This window comes from Siphateles boraxobius, unplaced genomic scaffold (genome assembly GCF_051911475.1).
Source record: "Siphateles boraxobius isolate OS27281-9 unplaced genomic scaffold, OSU_SipBor_1 6, whole genome shotgun sequence".
NCBI lineage: Eukaryota > Metazoa > Chordata > Actinopteri > Cypriniformes > Leuciscidae > Siphateles > Siphateles boraxobius.
This window is the reverse complement of record NW_027509186.1, coordinates 39,969,175-39,995,464: the sequence shown is the minus strand read 5'-3', so window position 1 is coordinate 39,995,464 and position 26,290 is coordinate 39,969,175. Positions and strand designations below refer to the sequence as shown.

The 26,290-nt window shown below is 38.9% G+C and overlaps 3 protein-coding genes across 4 annotated transcripts in view; all 3 read right to left on the bottom strand.

Annotated features, from left to right (window-relative positions):
* The window catches only part of LOC143715460 (uncharacterized), a 263,726-nt gene extending 255,180 nt beyond the window's left edge, over positions 1-8,546 (bottom strand). Inside the window, exon 1 of one of the 2 annotated variants that reach the window (XR_013195760.1) lies at positions 8,481-8,546. The gene's annotated coding sequence lies outside the window, so the exon portion shown is untranslated. The remainder of the gene's footprint in view (positions 1-8,480) is intronic. The other variant, XM_077207286.1, reaches the window with a different exon arrangement.
* Positions 1-26,290, bottom strand: part of LOC143715491 (uncharacterized) — a 659,702-nt gene that overhangs the window by 147,490 nt on the left and 485,922 nt on the right. The gene's annotated exons all lie outside the window — the stretch shown is intronic.
* LOC143715462 (uncharacterized) lies at positions 23,406-25,014 on the bottom strand. Its single transcript, XM_077207288.1, has 2 exons — positions 24,796-25,014; positions 23,406-24,537 (listed from the first exon to the last, which is right to left on the bottom strand). The coding sequence occupies exons 1-2, from the start codon at positions 24,878-24,880 to the stop codon at positions 23,852-23,854; spliced, it is 771 nt and encodes a 256-aa protein (XP_077063403.1). The 5' UTR covers positions 24,881-25,014; the 3' UTR covers positions 23,406-23,851.

The following is a 26,290-nucleotide window of genomic DNA, read 5'->3' as shown; positions in this document are numbered from 1 at the left end:
ATATTTTAGTTTTAATTAGAGGATTAGTGAGTGATTCACGCATCATCAGAGTAGGGATGGCGAAAACAAAAAATTTTCTTGACCGACCACCGAGCCTCATTAGCCGGTTGAAACCGGTTAACCGATTAGTTTAAAAAATATGCCACGCTATTTGAAATAACAGCCATTTCGAGCCGCGCCTGCAATTTCGCAACTCTGTCGCATCTCTCTCTGTCTCCCGCTCATACACACACACACACACACACACACACACACTGCCCCGGCGCCGCGCTTCCACTCACGTCACTTTTTTTAAATCCCCTACAGCGCGAAACATGAGTCCCGCAAACGCGGGGCCGAGGAGCTTGTATGTAATCGGAGGACAAATGGCTCCTTAGTTTTGAAATGGTTTGGGTACAAGGTGATCGCGTTGAAAATAAAGGCGTTGGTCTAGCGTTAGAAGCTCATTTGAAACATTGCAGCGTCTCATTTAAGAAAATGACAGCTCCGAAGAGACTCCGCTTAGTTTGAGGTAACGTTAGTGCTAACAATAATAAAGAAAGATGATGATCATCACCTTATCTGTTACCACTGAAATGTAGATGTAATGTATTTCTACAGTATTACTACTGTATTTAAGCACTGTATCACACAAGTTGCAACTTACTGTATCATTCTTTTTGGTGAAATGGTCCCACACACTAACGTTACGTTTCTTTGCACGAGTGTTTTAGTCTGTAGCCTTTACTTTTCGCAAACCTTGTGAGCGCGCGAACCCAAACGCTGTGACCTCGCGCCAAATGTTTTTATTGGTTTACTAAGTACAAACAGGCGAGTTATGAAAAATTGAGTGTGAGGGATTTATTCACTTCACACAAAAATATATTCGATTAAGATGGCTAACTGTAGTAGCGTTTAGTCCACTGTCTATAATACCTAATTTAGAGATCACTTTTTTTTTTAACCGACTACCGACAACTTTGATCGGTTAACGTTGAGACGGTCAACCATCGGTCAAACGGTCATCGGTTAGCATCCCTACATCATAGCGCATCATTTGAACAATAACGAACTATCGCGGCTGAGATTCTCCGATGCAATCTGATCTACTTTCGTGAGGAACACAATGAACGCTTTGAACACAGAACATTGATTACTATGGAAACAGAGGAATCGAACGCGACCTCTAAAAGAGTGCTTAAGATGACTGTTAAACCACAAGAACGCCTTAACCAGTTAATAATGACCTAGAGGAGCCAGGCCGGGAGATTTAACAAATGAGAGAAATTGAATCTTTGCTTGAGGACTCTGGTAATGTTGACACTGTGTAATGCATAAATGGTGAGTTTGCACAGTTCTGTATTTCATTCCAAGACATAAATAATGCAACCAGAGAACTTATGTCAGATGATAGGCATATTTGGATCAGTTACACTGGTGTGAACCTAAGTCTCAAGCAGTTAAGCACTTTGTAGACAAGGTCAACGACTGGATTGAAAGAGTTAAACTCCAATACAAAGAGACAGAGCAATGTGATTCAGAGGTTGAATGTACTGACAGTGCCTCAATGGTTATTTCTTCTTCACAACTGCCTCTCTTTGGTAGAAAATCTGGTAGTCAAGCGGCCTCAGGTGTTTCATCTACAGCTTCTAGGCTGAAAATTGAAACTGAAAGGGCAGAGCTGTTGGCACGAATAATGCTTTGAAGCAGAAACAAGAGCTTGAGAGGGAGGAAGCTGAGCTCAAAGCAAAGAAGGAAAAATTAGAGCTCCAATAATGCATCTGGTAGAGCGGCAAGGGCTGCCACAACTGCAGAAAACCTTAAAGCTACATCTGATAAAGTAGTACAGCACCTGAGTTAGCACCTGACACTGATGCAGTTCTAATAGTCAGTGATGGGCAACAGGATTTCGCTGAATCACAGCCAACAAGGACAGATGTGAGCTTCCTTCACATGTTGATAGAGGATGCATCAAGCAATATCATGTAACATCAAAATGACATTTTCAAAACAGCAGTCTTTATCTACTCTCCCGCCTATGGATATTCAAGTCTTTAGTGTTGACCCGCTTGAATTTACATTTAAATCGTTGTAAAATCGCTGTAAATCGTTTCTATTTTGCTTTAATTGTGCTTGTTGCTTTCCTGCAACAGATGAATAAAAATGTATTAGTTTTTGTTTTATTCATAGATATTTCTAGTTTGCGGGAGTCTCGCGAATCATTTTATCCTACCGCAACGCGCACACACAGAGTGAGACATAAGATCTAGTCCCGCGCCGCACTCTATTGCGTTGGCAGTGCACGTCTCTAGATCAAGGGCCCGGCCCGAGGATAGTGACTGGAAATATCAGCCCGAGGATAGTGACTGGAAATATCAGCCCGAGAATAGTGTCGGGATATATCGTCCCGTCGTATCGTGTCGGGTCAAGTTCGGGCTCGGTCAGAGAATCTAAGCTCTAAGTTACTTAACAAGATCAGTCTTGTACAGCCAAGGGGAGTATTTCCCCTCTGACAGCCAAGCTGGGTCAAAACCTGTCATCCGGTGATGACTGGACTTTTGATGCTCGTCAGGGGCAGGATGCGCAGCACTTAGACTTGGAGCAGCAGAGCTACTCCGGCTGCTACTCTCAGTAGAGCGATTGTTGCCATCCTCAGTTCCCTGTGAGCTTTAAAAAACACAAATATTTTTGTCTGATTTTCATCTCGTTGACGTGACATATTTCCCGCCGCACGCACTCTGTCCGCAAGTGCTCAACTGTATGTGACTCAAGTGTTTGTTTGTGTGTGAGTGTGCGCACTCATTGGGATAATTGTAAACACGCAAACACAGACAGAAAAGACATGCCATCGTAGGAATAAGATAAATAACATATTACTTAAGGGCTATTTAGTTTGTTTAATGCAATAACAAAATGTAATCTGGCGCTATAAAGGAAATCAAATCAAATTTACTTGACCTTCAAGAGGGGCGGGACGAGCCGTTAGGAGGGCGGGGCGCCCCCCTTATATAATGGTAGCGGAAACACTGATATGTCTTCTGAAAAGAGCTAGAAACAGATTTTAGCAGATTTTGCTCTTTTCCTTACTGGTTGTCGCAACACTGTTGACAGTGTGGAATACGTTGTGGAAATGGACAGTTCAAGCAACAAGCAAGCGATTGTATCAAAGCTTCCTTTCAAACTGAGAGAAAAGTGGAGATTAGTTGCCTGTGAGCTTAAAAAAAAGGACTGGCATGAGAGCATAAAGAAAAACTTGTCTTTCTGAAATCTAAGGGCTTGTGCCATGGTTGCTTGTTACCAGGTCACACGAGTAAAGGTAGTGTGCAAAGACTAAGCCTACTTGTCAAAAGTGCTCACTAAAGCATCCAACCATACTTCATCTCCCAGAAAAGCCAGTGCTTCCAGGGTCTCAAAATTGAGACAGCTCCATAACTGTCAGAGAGTCATGTAACATAACCAGCTAAACCTGTGGTTGTACTGGCAGACCTGCCAACCTTAAAATGATTTTTTGAGAATCATGGAGGGGGGTCATATTTAGGGGCCAAGCCCCGAAGGGGATAGCCCCTATTGTATCTGTTAGTTTTCTTATTATTATTTTTCCCGAATGGGAGTCAATGGCAGCCCTATGAACCGTAAGTAGGAAAATGGTAAAATTTGGCACATTTGTAGTGATGGTAATGAATAGTTATTGAACCAAATTTTGAGTCTCTAGGACTCAACTCTATAGTGCCACCACCAGTTCAAAATTTCAACATTGAAATGGTTATAACTTTTGAAGCCTTTGATCTAGAAAAATTAAACTTAGTACACCTGAATCCACTTATTATGGCGATCACAATCAATATCTTACATTAAGACTCTGCCTATTACAGTAGTGGCCATTTTGAAAAGTACAGTATTCAGTTTTTTTGCTACTACTCCAAAATGTGTCCAATTTTGTCCAAACGTTTTCTCAAATGATCTTTGGACTGAGCTGCACAGAAATTACTGAACAGAATTTTATGCCATACTGGTTAAAAAAAAGTTATGATGTCGCAAAGTTAACAACGTCGACCCAAAATTGGTTCAGAGGCTGTATCTCGGCAAAAGTTTGATCAATCGAAACGAAAATTGGTACACTTCATCGGAAGCATGATCTGAGGGTCCATGTCAAAGTTGGGTACAGCGCCACCTATGGGTCATGAGATATAAAAAATAGCTATTTTAGCCAATAACTTTTGAACAGTTAGTCATAAAATCATAAATGATTCCTTGTGTCATGGCGAATCTGTGGATACCGATTTTGCCAGGATTGGATGTACCACGTGTCAGCCATTTTGAATTTTGTAATAATTTGCAATATCTTTTAAACTATTCGACATATCAGCACAAAATGTGGAAGGGATTATCGAAAAAATGTCCTGAAGGGACATGAAAAGTTTGAACACAGCGCCACCTAGTGTTCCTGAGATATACGTTTTTTTGCAAAAATGCTTATAACTCTTTTGAAATCATAGTTCAAAATTTGATTGCTTTATGTCATTATATTCCTTTGTTTATGCCGATTCCGATGATATCTCATTTATCATTTTCCAAAAATGTGATTGTCCGCCATATTGGAGCAAATGATTAACAGTTTTTTCGCTACTCCTCTTACAAATTGTGCCAAATTTTGTCCAAAATGTGATCAGACGATCTTTAGACGAGCCGCACAGAAATGAGTGAACAGATTTTTTGATAATTGCCACCGTTCCCGAGATATTCCTCTCTGAAGTTGACCTAGCCTGTGTTTTCTGCCTTATGCTAGTTAGCTTAGCATACTAATTGGTTAGCATGCTAACCAGTTGCCATTCTTTCTAATGTGGGTCTCGAGCTATCAAGTTAACCATAAGCTACATTAGCATAGCATGCTAATCTGGTTAACATGTTATGGAACTTGTGAACTACAGGTGCACAAGAGAGAGACAATGGGAAGACAGAAACCCTCTTTAAAACAGACTTTGCTGCATTAATCAGACTAACTGATCTATAAATGAACATGCATAAAACTGTGAAAGAAACAGTGTAAATGGTTTACTGTCTTGTGTACTATACGCTTATTTCACGCAGCCTTATTTTGAAATCGAAAGCGAGGCTCCGGTGGGAAGAAAACTGGAAGTGTCGCCTTTAATCATAGGAGAGACGCGAATGCGATGGCGTATTGTTGTGTTTAATGTAGAAAATAGTTTTTCTAAAAATGTACATACATTTCTTTCATACTTTAGACTATATACAGTGAAAATCATTTATAATATTTTTTTTTCAGAAAGTAAAAAAAGAAGCAGGAACGAACTATATCTACATATCCTATATTGGATATTAACATCCAATAATGTAAATCGCGGCAGCAGCTTCAGGTTGGTAGTCCAAGGCATTGTTGTTTATCTGTACTTCCGGGGTTCTTCCCACCGGAGCCTCGCTTTCGAATTTAAAATAACGGCTGCGTGAAATAAGCGTGTTACGTATATATTATGGTATGTACCTTGGTATACAAACAACTAACGATCAATGTAACCTCACCTGAATCATGCCTCCAACCTAATTAATCCTCATTTAATGACTCACACTTTGATGTACATCACCTTCTTCTAGAATGCAGTGTGGATGTGTTATAGCTATCTGAGAATTAATGAAGGTATAACCACGCTTGGGACAAAGACTCGTAAATTAACTAGAGCAACCTTCCCACTCGGACATTTCACCTTGCTTATTGGTCCAGTCAACCCTTAGGGGTTGGATCTTTCTCAGGCTTTATTAGAGACAGTCCACATGTGACCTCCCTCTCTTAGTTTATCATCCAGCCGCAACACTGTTTCTGGTGATACTGGGGAACTCCCTCCCCCTCCACGGGGGCCCCAGGGCCCAGCAGGCCTTGATCCAACCAGATATGGGCTCATGCAGGAGAGAGAAGACTCTCTCACAAAGAACCAAGGACAATCTCAGGAGTTTTGGAACAACGACTCCAACCAACAACCACTCCAATCACCCACTCTTCCGACCTCCTCACTTCTCCTGGGTGCTCGGCGTGGCCTCAACAGGGCCCCAGGCCTTGACCAAACCAGCCATGTGCTCCTGGAGAAAGATAACTTTCAAACAACTTCCACTTGCCACTGCCGGAACCCTCAACGACTTTAATTTTCCACAACTTCAAGAATTGTTCCCACTACAAATGCAAGTATTCAATTCAATGAAATGTGAAAATGAAATGCTGTTGGTTCTTCTCATAGTTAGATGCATCTTCTCCATCGTTACATCATTTCATCTCTCACTCCTTTTTCCTACACCTGTATTTATGTATGTTTGTTTAGTTTATTCATGTTTATGATTTAGTTAATACAACTTTATGTATTTGGTGTAATATGTGTTTACTTTATGTATTTGGTTCTGATTTACTGCTTGCAAGCAAAGTATCTTTTACGATCTTGATCTTGCTACATGCTCAAAGCGCTGTACATGCTAAGAAATAATTAGTCTTCTGTGGCCATGGAAGATACCCTTTTCTTAGAATAAATTAATAATCAAAAGAGTTTGTTGGACGAACTGAGTAATTGATTGTAATATTAATTTAGCCATGTGAAGTTAATCCAATTAACTGACCCAAATATTAATAATTAATCATAAGTTATTATTGATTATTAATATTTCGTAGAGCTAAGTTCCTTACATCAATGATTTTTTATATTTTGTGAATAAATGATGATGTGGGCTTATTTGGAACACACGCGGGCTTAAATGGTGCCAAAAGTACCAATTAAGCCCATGCCAGACTTCTCACTTTATTCCTAAATTATCTTAATTTTATATTCTAAAATGTACATCAACTAATTAATACATTTTCAAATGAGAGATAAATCTTGCATTTTAATTTCCAATAAAAATGAAATCAAGCGTAGCGTAAGTTCTGGCAGGTCACATTAGTCAATCTCGCCTCAGTGGCTCTCAGCTGATCCACGTCTACCTATAGGAATACGACTCCTGTCACTGTACATATATATAAGCTCCTTCAGTATTATCAGTAGCTATCGCATTTCTCAGGAGCTAATTACCCTCCTCCATCCCCAGCTCCTCCTCTCGCCCAGTCAGGATTTGGCATTCTGATTCCCCTTGAATAAGAATAAATTCTCTAATTATGTTGTACATTAAAATTTTGAATTAATGATATCTGCATACATTCATGTTGGTTCTGTTCTGTTTACCCTAAGGGGGATTAACTGCTCTCCCTGCTCTTATACATGCTAGGCTTGCCCAGAACAGAACCATTCCGCCAATCGAAACTGTATGCTAATTGTCAATTGTATTTGATTATAGTGGTCCTGATAGAAATGTTTTCATGTTGGATGTACTTTTTTACATTAATATTATATTAAAAATAAAATGTGCTTTTGTAACTATTTTTGTCTGCGTATTGTCTTAAATATTCATAATTTCAAGGCCAGCAGACATAGTCATTCGGTATAACCAGTCTTGGTCACTCTGCAAAACCGATAAATAGTAAATATTTAAATAGAATAATATCGTTTTTTATAACTAAAGGAACTACAATAATACAGCAGATTAGGCTTTTTATTTTCTACATTTCCTCTTTTCTTATTTCCCAGTGCAATGTTTTACTTGAATATGTAGGAGGGTTTAGAGTAGTCCAATAAAATGGTTACATTTATGAGATCTGTGGTAATGTTATTTTATATTTCTTCTGTGGTACACACTATATACTGTCTCAACATCAAATCAGGTTTTTTCATGAATAATTACCTGCAAATTAATTTAAGAAATATTCATGGTTAAACCCAATGAATTTTTGGTGACAAATTTTGTTCATCTTGTAAAAAAAATGGCATAAGCAGTGTTAATTGATTGTTCAAACCACATAATCTCATTGTAAACACTTAGTAAAACTAAAAAATGGTTTTAAAATTAATCATATCTCCATTCAAATTTTTTTTTAAAGTGTAAAAAAATGTAATGGACATATGATTAATTTAATTCCGACAATGACCCCAAATTGTTTGTCTTGTAACATTAAATATAGCAGATTTCACCTAGCAACACAATTTAACCACATCTGCAGTTTATTGACACATAATGAACACACACGCCTTCAGATGCACTGTCTTTCAGCTGAAGGATATATGAGAAAAGACATGTTAACGTCCTCCCTAACAGACTGGAATTAATTTAAATATACATTTTAACATCAAAATGAAAGCTACACACATTTAGTAAACTAAACGACATTTCCACTGACTCAATCCACCAAAATTATATGTGAAGAAATGCATGGGAAAACAGCAAGCTCTAATTTGGCGCGCAGGCAGCAACATAAAACAAACCCGTGCGTTAATAAAACTCCAAAAATACATCGAACTGTTGGCGGAAAACCGCAAACATAAAATTTTTCCGTTTTTTTGGCACTTCCATAATTAATATAAACTCAAAATTTCACTTAATACATCATATTTTCACTCTTTAATGCAGAGACCTACCTGACCGACTCTCTCACGGGATGTTCTGACTGGGCGCATGCGCGCGCGACCGGTCCATTACACATGACGTCACTCACAGAGCGAACTCAAAATAATATTTATAAACAGGAGGGTTGGTCCAAGATGGCGACCGGTGCAGACGTCTTATTCTGAGCTCCGAGACTCTGACTGAGTATTAATGATTTGAATTTATTTTTTGAGACTGTTTATCGATAAATGAAGGAGTGGATCGTTGCTCTGTCACCCAGTAAGTTATTTCGCTCGAATAAAAGGCCCTTTGCTTGTTGTTAACCGAAGTTGTGCTAAACCAGGACACGTGCGCAGTGTGCTGTAAACGAACATTTTTGCTAACTAGCCAGGACAAGAGTGCTACGATGTCAAAGAGAGATGCCAAGAAGGTGAGAAAGGAAGGCTTGATAATGGATATAGAGGCTGAAAGTTCGTTCTCCGGTTTATGTACACCTCTTCCTGATACTCCCACAAAAAGCCCAAATCCTAAGAAAGTCTGTACCAAAGAAGAGGAAACGGTTTCAAATGCTGACATCCTAAAAGCAGTTAATGCTTTAAACGACCGTTTTTTAATGATCATGGAAAATACAGCTGAGATTGCTAAAGTGCAAGAAAATGTGAAAGGGCTGGAAATTCAGTGGAAAGGTACTGAGGACGCAGTAAAAAAGACGAGTGACCAGATGACTATCCTGAGGGAGAAACAAGAAGAGTCAGAGCGGTACAGTAGGAGATGGAATCTTCGTCTTCTGAATTTTCCAGAAAGCAGCAACGAGGATGTGAGGAAGGAGGTGTTGGAGATTATTGCGGAAATCATTCCGGAGGAAAAGAGCAAGCTTGGATTCATGGTGGACACTGTGCACAGGGTCGGACGCCCGAGAGAGGATAAAAGCACACGTCCAATCATCATTCAGTTCACCATGCGCACCTTCAGATTCAAACTATGGAGAGCTTCCCTCAACGCTGATGTCATGAAGAAAAAGAGCCTGCGGATGACTGAAGATTTAACCCAACAGGAGAGACAAAGCAGAAATAAACTGTGGCCTCTTGTGAAGCAAGCGCGCGCTGACGGAAAGAAAACGAAATGGCAGGGGCCTGCTGTCATCATTAACGGTGTGAGACACACCGTATAACTTGTTAATCTTCCCTTAATGTGTGAGGTACAATTTTCAAGTTAACGACGTCACGTGATCAGGTTAATTTGTTCTTCTGGTAGACAGTTAAAAGAGCAATATGTTCACTCCAATTGTTAAATAAGAATGTTTAGGAGTTTGAGATACTCATGTTCAGAGTTTTCTACTAGGCGGTAAGCTAATCTTTTATATTTCCTATCTCAGGTTCTTTTTTTCTTAACTAGTTCCTATAACTTTAACAATCATCCAGTTCTTTATTTTTCTTTTTTTGTAATATGACAGACTTCCGTTTTAGTTCCTTAAAAATAATATCTTTGAATGTCAGAGGTATTCGCGATGGCAGTAAGAGGAAATCAATCTTTTTATTCAGTAGACGAAAAAATGCTGATTTAATTTTTTTACAAGAGACTCATTCGGTGGACGATGATGTGAAGTTTTGGAAAGCACAGTGGGGTGATGTATGTTATTTCTGTCATGCCTCTCAACAATCAGCAGGTGTCGCCATTCTACTTAATAAATTTAAAGGAGATATCATTGAATCAGTGACCTCAAATGAGGGTAGATGGATCATCTTGGTTTTCAAATTAGACAATTCCTTCTTTATAGTTTGCAATTTATATAACTATAACAATACAGCTCAAGCAAAAATAATGTTTTTACAACTTAGTTTGAAACTTGAAGCCTTTAAAAACCAATACAAGGATGCACACTTGATTATTGGAGGTGATTATAATGATGCTCCTGATGATCTTGTAGATAGAGTACCGGTAAGATTAACTCCACATTTGAGATTCAAAAGTACTGCATACATTTGTGAACAACTAGCAATTATAGATGTTTGGCGTTTTCTAAACCCTGATATTAACGAATTTACCTGAAGCAATGTTAGTAGATCCTCTCAGTCTAGAATTGATCTATGGCTTATATCTCCCTCTTGTCTGCAATTTGTGGCAGAATCATCGCATAGCTATGCCCCATTTTCTGATCATAAATTAATTTCAATCCATTTAGCAGGAACAAAACAACAAAATGGTAATATACGTGGTTATTGGAAATTAAATAATAATTTATTAAAAGATGAGGAGTTTTGTGATTTAGTCAAAAAAAACAGCAAAAAGCATATTTGATAATGACGAAATGAAACCCATACAAAAATGGGAATTTTTCAAGTTTAAAATTAGAGAAATAGCAATTAAACGAAGTAAAGCAATTAAAAAAAAACAATATAGCAAAAGAAATAAGTATTATGGATAATTTAAATAATTTGATGACTAAAAATAATCTTTCAGAGGAAGAAGACACTATAATGAAAAAATTAAAAGAGGAAATAGATAATATGTATATTGAAATGGCTAAAGGGGCATTTGTAAGGTCGCGAGCAAAATGGCTGGAGCAAGGGGAAAAAATTCAAGTTATTTCTTTGCTCTAGAGAAACGAAATCGCAAGAGAAATAATTTAACTACTCTTAAAATTGATGATAACATCACCTCTAACTCTTTAGACATTTCAAGATATGTGGGTACATTTTATAGCAATATATATAAGTCTAATATTCAATTTGATGATTGTGATAAATTTGTCGAATTAGTTAAAGTATTTACACCAACTATATCTGAACAATTCAAGTTGGATTGCGAACGTCCCATTACTAAAGTGGAAATCTCAGAGGCTGTCAGCTCAATGAAAAAAGGTAAATCGCCAGGCAATGATGGGCTTTCAGTCGAATTTTATTTGCATTTTTGGGAAATTATTGAAAATCCTCTATTTGATTTATTTAAAGAATGTATCCTAAAAGAGGAAATGTCTACGAGTATGAAGCATGGTTTAATATGTCTTCTCCCTAAACCTGATAAAGATCATTTAGTGATAGAAAATTGGAGACCTATTACACTCTTAAATATTGACTACAAAATTTTATCGTTAATTTTTGCTAAACGGTTAAAAAGAGGTCTTCATGAGATAATAAGTGAAACACAAACAGGTTTTATGTCTAACCGTCACATTAGCTCCAATATAAGACTTGTTCTCGACCTAATGGATTATTCTGATAACATCAATACTGATGCACTGATAGTATTTCTTGATTTTTATAAAGCATTTGATACGGTAGAACATTATTTTTTATTTAATGCACTTCAGATTTTTGATTTTGGACAAAAATTTATATCTATAGTTAAAATGCTTTATAAAAATATTGATAGTTCTGTAATATTATATCCAAACACCACCAAAAGATTTCCTGTACTGAGATCAGTTCGCCAGGGCTGCCCTATTTCTCCGTTTTTGTTCCTGCTGGTGGTTGAATTATTGTCATTACATATTAAACATAGTCCTATTATTAAAGGATTGTCTATTTTTGGTAAGGAAATCAGAGTAACTCAACTAGCGGATGATACAGCTCTCTTTTTGAGTGACAAACATCAGATTGATAATGCTATAACTCTCATTGACCAATTCTCGGCTGCTTCAGGTTTAAAGCTTAACAAATCTAAATGTGAAATCTTATGCCTGTACCAGACTGATGAGGAAAAAATGTTTAACTTACCTGTTAAGAAATGTGTAAAATATTTAGGTATTCATATCTGTAAGGATCACAGGGAACGTCAACAACTAAATTTTTCACCTAAATTGAAGAAAACTAAAACAATTCTAAATTTATGGCTTCAAAGAGATATTTCAATTTTAGGAAGGATTCTTTTGACTAAAGCAGAAGGAATTTCAAGATTTGTCTATCCTGCTCTCTCTCTTAATGTTCATGATTCAATATGTAAAGATATAAATACCATATTTACAAATTTTGTGTGGAAAAACAGACACCATCATTTAAAAAAAGCGGTGCTCTCTGGTTCTAAGGATGAAGGTGGATTTGAACTTTTGGACTTTTGTGACTTAAATTATACCTTTAAGGTGAAATGGTTGAAGGAATGTTTAAGAGCACCTGAGTCCTTATGGTACTTTATCCCCAACAACATTTTTAATAGTGTAGGAGGCCTAAAATTTTTATTAAAATGTGACTATAATATTACAAGATTGCCGCTAAAACTATCCCATTTTTATCAACAAGCACTTTTGGCCTGGAAGCTGTGTCATTCTCACAACTTCTCTCCACATAAGTCCATCGTTTGGAATAATGAATGCATCACTAGAGGGAACAAGTCACTCTATTTGCAGAAATGGATCGATAGAGATATCATTTTTTTAAAAGACCTTTTTGATGGTAATAACCAATTACTTAACTATGAATCTTTTCTCAGGGAAAAGGCATTTCCAATAACTTTCAAAGAATATAACTTAGTTTTCAAGTCTATACCTAATGGTATATTAGAATTAATGAAAAGTTATAATAAACAAAACGAAGTTCCTGGTATTAATTTGACTCTTTATATAAACGGTATGGATGTTATGAGTAGCAATTGTACAAATAAGCATATCAGAAAATGCTTTCTAAATTTAAAGAAAATAACACCTCGTGGGAAATTTTTCTGGAATTCGCACTTTTCTGAGATTAATTGGCATTAATTGTTCCTTTTAGATTTTGTATCACAAACAAAGTTAGGGAATTACATTTGAAAATATTACACAATATATATCCCACAAATTTGTTTATTTCAAAATTTAAACCTGTTGATAATCTTTGTAGTTTTTGTAAGACAGAACAAGAATCGTTAACTCATCTTTTTTATGGTTGTTCATTTTGCATTACATTTTGGAAAAATGTTGAAAATTATGTGACATTTAAAACAAAGAATACAATAACGCTTGAAGGGAAACAGATTATTACATATTTTGATTGTAGAGATAGAACTTTATGTAATATTGTAAATCTTTTTATTTTATTGGGCAAGTTCCATATTCATAAAGCTAAATTTTCCAAGTCAAGGCCATGTTTTAAACTTTTCCAAATTGAAACTGATATATATTTTGAGTCTCTTAAATGGGTTAAAAATAAGAAAGCTATGTCAATTACTGAAATATATTCAAAATTTTTCAGTTGAAAATAGAAAAATCTTTTTATTTTTATAAATAAGATTGTAAGCCTGTCTATTTAATTTATTTTTTTATTTTTTTGTATTAATTTTATTCTTGTATTTATTTATTTTTTGTTGTATAATATTTGTTTACGTACTGTGATGATTGTATGTTTGAAATTTTATTTCAATAAAATCAAAATAAAAAAAATATTATTCATAAACAAAAATATATTTTTTCCTTCTGTCGGCACAACAACATAAAGATGATATACATTAAGCAAAATATTATTTTGCAAAATAACAACAACAAAAAAAACATTTAAAGAATATAGTTAATTGTTTCAGAATCAGAACAGTTACAAAAAAAAACTCAACACTAAAAATGCACACACTTGCAACTTACTACGGCAGTTTAATGATATTTTATGCCATCTTAAAATCAAGAAAACAATCAACTTCTTCAGTAGGCTATGCTTAACATTTTAAAGCTTTTATTATTTTCTAACTACAGCAAATGGCTCTTGAACAATCAGGAAATAATATAGTTAACATTGGTTAAGTAAATTACATGATATATGTCTTATTCAAGCAGACTTTGCAAAGCAGTTATCCGGTGAGAAAAATACAAATAATTATTGACACTAAATTAGGACAGTAAGGTCACCTTCATATATATATGTATACACATATATATATATATATACATATAGCGTTTTTAACAATAGCCTATAGATTGTTTTAAAGCCGCTTTAAAGTGATAATAGGAAATTAAAGTAACAGAGATTGTTTTGGCTTTACAATAGCTTTAGAATAAAGTTATTGTCCAGCTAAAGTTAGTTTTGATCAGTGGTTCTCAACTGGGACATTTTACCATGGTCATTAAGCTGCAACTGAGTCGGTATGTGCGTACACACACACACACACACACACACACACACACACACACACACACACACACACACACACACACACACACACACACAATAAATTTGGTTTTGAGAGCAAAATAAATTTATTTCACAAATATGGTTCACACTCAAATAACATACACATACATAATAAGAATGAATAAACAGTATAAATGTAAAGCTTTTAAAAAAACAGTACCAAACTACACTGTAAAAAAAAAATCAGCCTTAAATTTAAGTACAATTAACAAGTAATTTTAACTTAAATTACATTAAACTTAAATAAGTTGCATGTTGTATAACGTAAAAAATAAAGTAACTTATTTTGATGAGTTGAAGTCATGTAAAAACATATGTTGTCGACTTACAGATCATGTCGTTTTTTGTTAAAGCGGCACTATGCAGTTTTTTTAACTTAACTCAGAGGTCGGCAACCGGTGGCTCTAGAGCCGCATGCGGCTCTTAAGTGCCGCCCTAGTCGCTCCCTGGAGCTTTTTCAAAAATATTAAAATGGAAAAAATATTTTTTGTTTTAATATAATTTCTGTAGGAGGAAAAACATGACAAACATACATTCAAGTTTTTCAAGGATGTAAAAATGTGTATAATAAATATTTAATTTCAACATTTCTGTCAACGAAGAATTTACGTCATAGACTGCGACACACGTTTCTGTCAGGTCGGCGTGATGCCAGATATCTGCATCTGATCATCACATTAAAATTATTCAATTAAGCATGAAATGGTAACATATCACACAATTAACATTTATTTAAATTAAAAGTTCTTCTTTTGGCAAAATTACATTTTCTTTATAGCCTAAACAGAGGCTTTACTCCCTTTAAACTTATTGTCAATGTTTCATTTTTGAAAACACTCTTATCAGAACAATTTTTTGTACCTTTATAAAGGGCATTTTCCCCCTAATTTTCTTTAATGTATGCTCTAAATTTCATTTCAAATTCTTACATTTTATCAATACATTCAATTAAAATAATAAGGCTGTTACCAATCAAATTAAATATTTTACATTGAAAAATTATAACTGTATTAAATGAGATTATGAGATTGTTTTGAATATTTTTTGAATATACAAATAAGCAATGTTGAAAAGAATTATACTTTGAAACTAAACCGCCAGTAGGAGGCGGCAGGCGGCCGTCTTAATGAGCGAGTCATTGAGTCATTAATGTAAACGATTCGTTCAAACGGCTGATTGATTCAGAATGAGGCGGTTTAATAATGGGCAATTGAATCTTAACTATAATTAATGTTATAAATAACTGTGCGAGACTCAACAGCGCAAGTTACCGTCCGTACATTAGGTAACATGATGGGAGTTCCGTGTCTTTATTACACTCATTGAGCTGTCATCCACCCTCGATTGAATGGAATGTTTTTATTACTCGGCCCGCTCGACCCGCGGATTATGATCCGTGCAGCACTATCGGCAAACTACACGGTTAGAGAATGGACACAAGCGGGTAAATCGCGACAGAACTGTCACGGTGGAAAAAGTGTATATGAGCACGTGACTGTCTGTCCGAGTTTTGTCGAGAGGCGGAACGAAATTTGACGGAGGCGGCCGCCTCATAATTGTCTATGCAGGAAAAACCCTGAAGGTAATCATTATGCTTACGCTTTGATGCTGGACAGGACAAGAGGGGGAAAAAACAAAGGAAAAAAATGTCCGCGAGTTTCAGGATATAGTAATTTTCTACATCGCACAGGCTACAAGCCGCAATATATCGAGTATATTCGATATATCGCCCAGCCCTAATCAGAGCACCTATTTTCAGAATTCAAAAACAAAACCGAGATAACACAGAAAATAAAGACATGCCTCTCTCCGCAAAGACAGTGAAGGAAAGGGCCATTAAAATGGCAGGCAACATCACCAATCAGCAAACCAAGGACATTAATTCAGCTCCAGCATACTCAATTGCCTGTGATGAGTCGTGTGATGTGATCGATATTGAACAGGCAGCGCTGTTATGCAGGTATGTTAACTCTGATGGGCCGCAAGAAGAAATGGTCGAATTAATACCACTGAAAGGCCAAACACACGGAGAGGACATTTGTGAGGTAGACTTGTAGTAAAGACCACCTAAACCGAGACCAAGACACTACCAAGACCAGAGGGTATCGAGACCAAGACAAGACCAAGACAGACCAAGTCGAGACCGAGACCATGTCGAGACTGGAGGGGAAAAAAAATCTAAGCTGTTGATGCTAAGCAATAACTAGTAAGATTTTGTTTTGCATTGCCTGCCTATCTCTGCCGATTTCGAAGTCTCCAAATTAATCCATTCTGCAACTTTTAAATACATAATTATATTTTTAAAAACAAAATTATAGGCTTATGTGCAGGTGGTGAGCCCAAAGGAAGGTGGCCCCACGTCGCTTCTTCGGGCTGAGCCCGGCTGGACCCCATGGGGGGAGGCCCGGCCACCAGGAGCTCGCATTCGTTGCATATTTGCACTCTGCTTATAACACACACGGGGACGCGCAGCAGCACACAAACATGCCAAATATTGAAAATAAAAGGATTACAATGTTAAAGGGGTAGTAAAACACAGGTGCAGGTCCACTTTGTTCAGCCTTCCTAGGGACGAGGGAGTTAGGGATCAATGGTTAAAATTAATTTTTAACTCGGTCCCTCATAATTATGACCCAAATCTCGCTCTCTGTGCTGCACACGGAGGAAAGCTTCCACAATCTTCGCGAGTTCATTGCAGGATTCGCACATCGGCTTGTCCTGAAAGATGGAGCAGTTCCAACTTTTGGCTGGTTCCAGCTTTTGTTTACGGGCCACAACCTGTAAGTATGATTTATTTTTCGTCGATGTGTTTTCCTGTAATAGTTCGTATTGTTAATTGTACGTTGTAGCAAGGAAGTAAACAAATGACAACGCTATTTGGCTCTGCTGGTTTGTTAAATGCTCATTCATACTTAACGTTATCCGACAAACACCTAACGTTACAAACTTTTTTTTAATCTCAACAGCGAACTTGGAATTAGTGTAAATTATTCTTTGATTAGATATGTTTATCTACATGCTTGTTTATCTACAGGCATGCTAAACATGGTTCTGTGTTTGATTTGGCAGCCGATGTTTAGTGTTCGTTTTGGGTTAATAGTTCTGTCAACAGATATTTGTCTACAATCGTTCTAAAAATACAAAAGTTACGGTGGCATACAGTCAGAAACGATCACTATAGATCCCCAGTCTTTACTCAAAAAAGTCCCTTTGAGGACTGTAGTGTAATTTGTTAGAACGATTATATGAAAATCTTGTTTATGTAGCTTATTTTTTTGTAATTCTATAATAATTAGTACAATTATATAACAGCGTATCTAAAAAGTAATGAGAGAACAACAAAAAACAAACCTTTCTGAAACATCGTTTCACAGCCGTTCTTGAACAGGTTCTGCTCAATCATCTTCACTAACGTTTTCCCGGGTCCGATTGGTTTTATTGACGCCATTGTTTATAATACACAAAAGGCCAGCTAACACTGGGCCAGCTAACCAATCTGAGCCCAGTCTGAGCCCACTGAGTTTCTCTCGTACTGCGTAATATCTTACGCTATGGGGAAAACCTCTTTTCCACGAGATATTGAAGCCAAAAATTATCCATTCATTTTGAATTAATGTAAAACGCGTTGCGCTAGCATGCAGACATAGGCAAGGTGGCTTGCGTGCCTATTGGCTGACCTGCGGCAACAGCAGCAGTCTATCGAGAGAGGCCCTGCGTGACGCCATATCCAATGGGGGCGCTTCACACCACTACGTCACGTCCCGCCGAAATAGGCGTGGCCTTGACCTATAAATATAGCTCGACAGGCTGAATCAAACTGATTTTTATCTCTTCAGCGAAGCTCACGCATCGCTGGATCCAGATTGAGAAGCCGCGCCGTTGAGAATAAGCCTTCTGCGGGACGAGCCTTCAAATCTGAAGCCGCTGGCCTTCACCTCGCCGCCTTCAGTTGCCGTACCTGCTACGCTTTCCGGCGTCTATATCCTTTTGCCTCTGCTGAGAGTGTGTGTTCGCTGTCATGACTCACTCTCTCTCTTATCTTAAAGAGCAAGCGTCTTTTTAAAGATGCCTCATTCCTGTGGCTCGTGCCGAGCCGCACTCAGCGACGGGGACCGCCATGTCATCTGCGTTTCCTGCCTGGGTGAGGATCATGCAGCTCTCGCGCTGGCTGACGGTGGCTGCCATCATTGCGAGCTATTGCCATGGCGACTCTGAGGACTTGCCTGGCATTTTTTCTCCGAGTCTGCACTTCCAACCGCTATAGTGCCGCGCCATATAAAGCGCCGTACTCAACGGGCCCCCGAGCCTTCTCCAGCCTGTGAAAGCTTGCCGGTTCGCCCGCCAGCTTCACTTGAGTCGCTCACCGACGGACAGCGGACGCCGTCCGTCCCCACTTCCGCCATTGATGACGACGAGATAGCTGCTTCTGTGGAGGAGGACAGCTGCTCTATCCTGGCGTCGGACAGTGAGGATTGGGCGAGCTCTGTGGACCTCCTCCCTCTGCCCGCGAGTCGTCATGGAAACGGGCCAGCTTCGAATCCGAGCTGATACATCTGCTCTCACAGGCTGCGGAGAGCCTCGGCCTTGAGTGGAAGACGCCCGCGCAGCCCTCTCGCTCTGCCGGACGCCGCCCCCCTCCGCGTGGGCCCAGGCCGAAGACTGAGATAAAGCACAAGGCCTCAAAGTCTTCCTAGCCCTCCTAGGTAAGCAACGGTATTTAAGTCTCGCCGCGGCCAGACTCACACCGTAAATGTTCGCTCGTTCAGTTCCAGAAAATGCGACTGTTCCAGTGTATTCTGCAGTAAACAAGCCGGTACCACAGCCCGTTTGCCTGCACACAAAAGCCGTTTTACGGCAACCAAGATAAATCACATGAAGAATGTAATTTCTGGTATCCTGGCCATGGCCGATCGTGTTATGAGTGTAATTTTTTTTTTTAAAATACTGAAAATCGCTTATTTCCAAATACAAATAGCGTCACGTCACAGGCGTTTCTTGAGATTCCCCTTCGAGGGCCAGGCATATCAATACACAGTCCTGCCGTTCGGCCTGTCCCTGGCACCCCGTACATTTACGATGTGCATGGACGCGGCGCTCGCACCCCTGAGACTTCGGGGCATGCAAGTTTTGAACTACTTGGACGATTGGCTGACTTTAGCTCGATCATGCTCAGAGCTCATAGAACACAGGACAATATTCCTCGAGCATCTCGAGAACCTGGGTCTAACAGTCAATTGGGCGAAAAGTTTGCTGTCTTCCAGTCAGAAAATTTCTTTTCTGGGCACAGTAATGGACTCGCTGTCTATGACAGTGCGCCTGTCACCGGAGCGCGGGCTGAACGTTCAGCACGCCGCGAAATCCTTCCGCTCCGGCACTATAGTCCTGCTCAAAAGGTTTCAGAAAATGCTGGGCCTTATGGCCTCAGCATCTTCGGTACTCCAGCTGGGTCTTCTTCGCATGCGCCCACTGCAGTCATGGCTGAAAGCACGAGTTCCACCTCGGGCATGGGCATCCGGTCTGTTTCGCCTCAAGGTCAATCTGAAATGTGTCTCAGCTCTGGAACCGACTGGTATCAGTCAGGCGTGAGTCTGGGGACTTCCTCGAGTGTGAAGGTGGTGTCCACGGATGCCTCCAACTCGGGATGGAGAGCGCTGCTCGAGGGCAGACCATTCTTTGGCCATTGGTCAGAACGGGAAAAGCTTCTATACATAAACTGTCTGAAAATTATGGCAGTCGACAACGTGCGGAGGCGTTTTTGTCCCCAAATAAAAGGTCACCACGTCCTGGTCCAATCAGACAACATGTCAGTGGTGGCCTATATAAATAACCAGGGTGGCGTCAGGTCCCGAAACCTTTACAGGCTGACGGAACGCCTCCTGGTCTGGGCTCAGCACAACCTGCTTTCGTTGAAAGCAGCACATGTGCCTGGTCACCTGAATCTGGGACCAGACAGACTGTCCAGAAACAATGTTCCAGCAGGAGAATGGTTGCTGCACCCGCTGACGATCAGACTGCTGTGGGAGACATTCGGCAGAGTGTAGGTGGACCTGTTCGCGTCCCAGGAAAACGCTCACTGTCCGAAGTTTTTCTGTAAAAGCAGGGATGCGCTGGCCACGTCTGGCCCCGCTGCCCTCTTTATGCTCCCCCCCCCCCCCCCCCAATCTCGGAGGGAGTGTCAAACACGATCACAAAGGCTAGAGCCCCGTCTACTAGACGGCACTATTCCTAAAAATTGTCTGTGTTCTCTGGCCGGTGTCAAGCTCAGGGCTTTTCACCCCTAGACTGTGGGGTTACGGAAGTTCTTTCCTTCCTTCAAGAGCTAATGGATAACGGCAGAACCCCATCCACGCTCAAAGTTAATGTGGCGCCCATAGCAGCGTTTACTAAACCGGCATCTGGCCAGTCACTGGGGAGAAACGATCTGGTCGTACGACTCCTCAAAGGAGCTAGGAGGCTGAACCCTCCCAGACCTCCTTCAGTCCCCGTGTGGGACCTTTCTACGGTTTTGGAAGCCATGAAAGGTGCCCCATTCGAGCCAATCCATTTGTCGGACATGAAACATTTGTTTTTCAAAACAGTGTTTCTTATGGCTCTCGCTTCGGTGAAGCGCATTGGGGATTTACAAGCGCTCTCGGTGAGCACGACATGTATAGAATTCGGGCCTAATGACTCGAAAGTCATACTCAAACAGAGGCACGGGTACTTGCCCAAATCCCTCAACACACCGCTCAGGGCCCAGGTGATTTCCCTGTCCGCCCTTCTGGTTCTTGATGAGGAGGAGGATACGAGTCTTCTATGCCCTGTCAGGGCGCTTGAGAACTTATGTGTCCCGCTTGTCTGCTTTCAGACAGACTAAGCAGCTCTCTGTTTTGTTTGGCGGGCGTTCTAAGGGACCAGCCACGTCAAAACAGAGCCTATCCAGATGGATAGTCGAGGCGATAGCGCTGGCTTACACTTCTAAGGGCCTGCAGTGTCCTTTGGGTGTCTAGCGGGATTACCTTGCAGGATATCTGTACGGCTGCAGTCTGGGCCTCGCCGTCTACATTTATAAGGTTTTATAACCTAGAGGTTCCCGCCTTACAGGCTAAGGTTCTGTCGGTCTAGTAATCAGCTCTATCTGCCCCGTTACTCCGGCTCAAAAGGCTGAATTTTGCTTGTGCATCGTTCACTGATCGATAGAACAGCTCCATGGGTGTTGATAGACACATACTGCTACCCAGTTCAGGCTGAACGCTGTTCACCCTGACTGCGTGGTACACTGTTAACATGATTACCTCCTGTAGGATGTTATTTATGGGGAATGATGCTTACAGCCTCTCTTCTCCGACTCTCTGAGAGACTATGGTGATTATGCACTATATGAGCCCCGGGTTACTGCCCTTGGGACTTTGGTGTCGGATCCGAGTACGCACAGTGTTTTACACTGTGTTCCCCATAGCGTAAGATATTACGCAGTACGAGAGAAACTCTCGTAAGAGAACGTACTCGGTTACTAACGTAACCTCGGTTCTCTCTAGAGAGGGAGCGAGTACTGCGTATCTTGCCGTGCTTACAACATGCTCTGGTTCGCTTTGGCGATGAAATCCAGTTTGATTCAGCCTGTCGAGCTATATTTATAGGTCAAGGCCACGCCTATTTTGGCGAGACGTGACGTAGTGGCGCAAAGCGCCCCATTGGATATGGCGTCACGCAGGGCCTCTCTCCATAGGCTGCTGCTGTTGCCGCAGGTCTCCCAATAGGCACGCGAGCCGCCTTGCCTATGTCTGCATGCTGCCGCAACGCGTTTTACGTTAATTCAAAATTAAAGATAATTTTTGGCTTCAATATCTCGTGGAAAAGAGGTTTTCCCCATAGCGTAAGATATTACGCAGTACTCGTTCCCTCTCTAGAGAGAACCAAGGTTACGTTAGTAACCGAGTACGTTTTGAGGGACTGGCTTCATAGAACCAGTTAACCATCCGACCGTTTTTACAAGGAGGGGCAGAGCAGTGTAGAATAAAGGTAAAATATATGAATAAAAAGCAATTTTTAAAAAACGAAGCATGAACACGTTACAGTGAACCCCACAAACACAATCAAGCCTTCACAAAATGCGTTGATTCCTGCGATTATCATGAGAACAGTTGTCAATATCTCACATAATTATCAGGACATAAATAAGCCTACACGTTGTAAATAGTGTAAATGTGCGCAATTTGCAAACTATTATGATAAATTGCAATAATAATGTCTAACAACATCATAACGGAAATTGTTACGAACTAATGCGACGTACATGTAACTTGTCATCAGGCATTTAGGCTCAGGTAAGCCTAACGCGGTAGGCTACTTTTTTAGTATAAAGCACAGAGGCATAGTGCAGAGTGCAAATACGCTCTGTGTGAGTGCTATTTACGACAGTAACGTTAAATACAAGTACTCTACAGCGACTCTAGGGGTCGCTGTTTGACAAAAACGAAAATCCTGCATAGTGTGCCTTTAATACAAAAAAGTTGGTAGAGCCACCAAAAATAAAATGTACAAAATAACAAAGTGAAATAATGTGAAGTGGCATTTTGGGGAAACAGAAACAACAGTAAATACACAATACTAACATGAACTATTAATGAAACATAAGGAAACTTCTTCTGATGAATAGAATGAACATCATTCCTGCACGCAGATCCTTCCCAGTTAACACACGACCAGTTACGTAATTTATTGGTACTTTTTGTTAATTTCATGACTTACTAATTGACAACATAACTATGACACTCCGTGCGTCATCTATTTATTAATTTATTATTATTTATAATGAAATAATGATATACAGCGCACACCGTATATGCATTATAACGTCTGACAACAGTGACAAGACAGGAAAGTGTGTATTCCTAAGCTGAGAGACTTTTTATTTCATGACAAGTTATGAAAAAAACATTATAATAATGACACTGACATTTAGTTTAACAACATCTCTGACCGCAGATACTGAATCAGGAAAAGACGTTTTTCAAAGTTGCTTTAAAAAAAAAAAAATGAGTTTGACAAAAGTCTCAATAGCTTTCATGCTAGTCTTTCAAAATAAAACCCTCACATCATAAAAACATAGAATTATGTTTGTTGTTGTTTCTTTGAATGCAATCTCCACTCTTTTGGAAGCAACTTCATATTTGGACTCTTTCACTCTTTCGACATGAAAATGAAATGTTGCTCATTATGACGACCTCTTACGACATATCTACATGTGAGTCAGATGGCTTCTTTTATGTTAAACACTAGTTTATTAGTTAACTAACTACACATTTACTTTGTGAATCTAACAAAACATTCGCTCACTGTGACAGAGAACGATGCTTTTTAATATGATTCACTAGATTATTTGATCGGGTGAAACTCTTCTCACACTGAGTACAGTCGTACAGCTTCTCTCCAGTATGAACTCGCTTGTGTCTTTTCAGAGATCCAGACTGAGTGAAACTCTTGTCACAATATGAGCACTTGTAAGGTTTTTCTCCAGTATGAATTTGTTGATGCTCTTTCAGATAGGCAGATGTAGTAAAGCTCTTCCCACAGTCACAACACACATGATCTCTCACTTCATTGTGTGTTTTCTGATGCAGTTTAAAACTGTCCAGCCTTGAAAAACTCTTTCCACAGAGAGAACACACATAAGGCTTCTCATCTGAATGAACTTTCAGGTGAACTTTTAGATGTGCTGATGAAATAAAATCTTTACCACACTGATCACAGGTAAATGGCCTTTCTCCAGAGTGAATGTGCAGATGATAACTGAGACCTGATGCATGAGAAAAACTCTTTACACACTGAGTGCATGTATACGGTTTCTCTCCAGTGTGAACTCTCACGTGTCTGTTAAGGTTTCCTTTGTGTGTGAAACTGTTTCCACACTGAGTGCAGGTGTGCGTCTTTTTGGATTTTGTTCTTTGAATTTTAAAGTTACAATGTTCCTCCTCCTCTTCATTCAGTTCTTGTCTTTGCTCTTTCACTCTCACCTGGTCTAAAATACACAGAAATACAGTTAGAATCAGTTCAAGTGAACCCTTATTTAATAGCAGAAAGCAGCAGAGATCAGATCTTTCACTTTTTGTTCTGTCAATCACTTGTTAATATAGTTAAAATATGTTTGACAACTGCTATATACAAGGTTATGATTTAGATACATTTCATCATTTATCACCCATATACTGCTTATTAATTCACATCTATCAAAAAAAAAAAAAAAATCAACAATGAAGAATCAAGAATGGACACCAACCTATTTGTTCCTCAGTATCTTCATGTTTTATTCTGGATGGTTCTGGATCACTCATGTCTTCAATCTCCTCTTTAATAAACTCCATCTTTAACAGTCACACAGATTTCAGCTGCTACTCCTGGAGTTTGTCATTCTCTTGTAGGATGATGGGAATATTCCCAGTATTTATTGGTGAATTGTTGTGAGAGGAGCTTCACTGCTGGTGTGAACTGTGATCACTGTGTGTTTATCCAATCTGCATTTAAAAAGTACAGGGCCATCATGTTTAACTGCTGCTGAAAAGTCTCTTTGTCTCCAAAAGTTCCCTGTTTTCAGCTCATTCATTATGGTGATGTCTGAGATCTTCTGTAAATTGGCACATTGAGCTAATTTTATTGGTGTCAAGAGGCTGAAACAAATTACAGCATCATCACCTTTAACTTCAGTTCTTGTCTTTGCTCTTTCACTTCCAACGGGTCTGAAACATTAAAACATATTAAGTTGTTAGAATGAGTTCAAGAAGGATAAAATGCGAATAATGAAGTGAACCCTGATTTAATGCCGAAAAACAATTGAGATCTGTTTATCAAATATCATATTTTTGATGTACCAAAGGTTAGTTTTGTCATCCTCTTGTTAATTGTCCAAATTTGAATGAAAACTGCTGCACAAGATTATATATACAGGAATTACAGGATTTAATGCATTTTAAGATCTTTTTTAAGACTTCCTCCATACATTTTTTGACCTCATCGCCACTTCAAGTTAACCGTTACATCAGAAACACCTTAAATTTACTATATATTGATTGTAAGATAGCACAACTAAACAGTTCTTAGTCTGTGAAGACTCATTATCAATGCAACATAATTTAGAAGGGTGGGAACGAAGAACAAGATAATTAATTGAGTGACTAACCCAATGCAAGGTTTATTAGAAAGAGAAACCAGAATTAAACCAATAAACAAAACAATTGGGGTGTAAATCAGACAGTTCATCACGATACGATATCGATTCTCTCAGCCAGCGATACGATATTTGCCGATACCTCAAAAAAATCTGCGATACGATTACGATTCGATTCAGGGCCAAATCGATCGATTAATCAATATTTAGATATTATGTTCACACAACCAGTTACGTTTTTATTAACTCACAAATGCAACCAAAATATATAACATGAACGTTTAATTAAACCCTTTGAAAATTGCATGCCCTCTCCCAATTGGGACATTTACAACAGAAGAGGTAATTTGCAAAAAAAAATTTTTTGGTGCATTCCAAGTAATATCAAACTGTAGCTGGGTTGTTTTCATTAATAATAACTTCAAAAAATACACAATTTAAGTTAATTGAAAGGTTTTTTTAATATATTTAAAGTTTTTTTTTTTTTTTGCAGAAGCAGATAACTCCACATTTCATGTTACAGAGTTAAACAAAACCAAGTAATTGTTATGATACATAATACAACACTCAGTTAATCTTTGTAACGTTAATCTCCTCAGATGACACAGAC

What these genes read in the sequence shown, in the direction of transcription:
- LOC143715462 (XM_077207288.1), bottom strand. Translation starts at nt 24,880, where the DNA reads ATGGAGTTTATTAAAGAGGAGATTGAAGACATGAGTGATCCAGAACCA. An exon ending in AGATACTGAGGAACAAATAG is followed by an intron (nt 24,538 to 24,795) that starts GTTGGTGTCCAT and finishes TGTGTATTTTAG; the next exon opens with ACCAGGTGAGAGTGAAAGAG.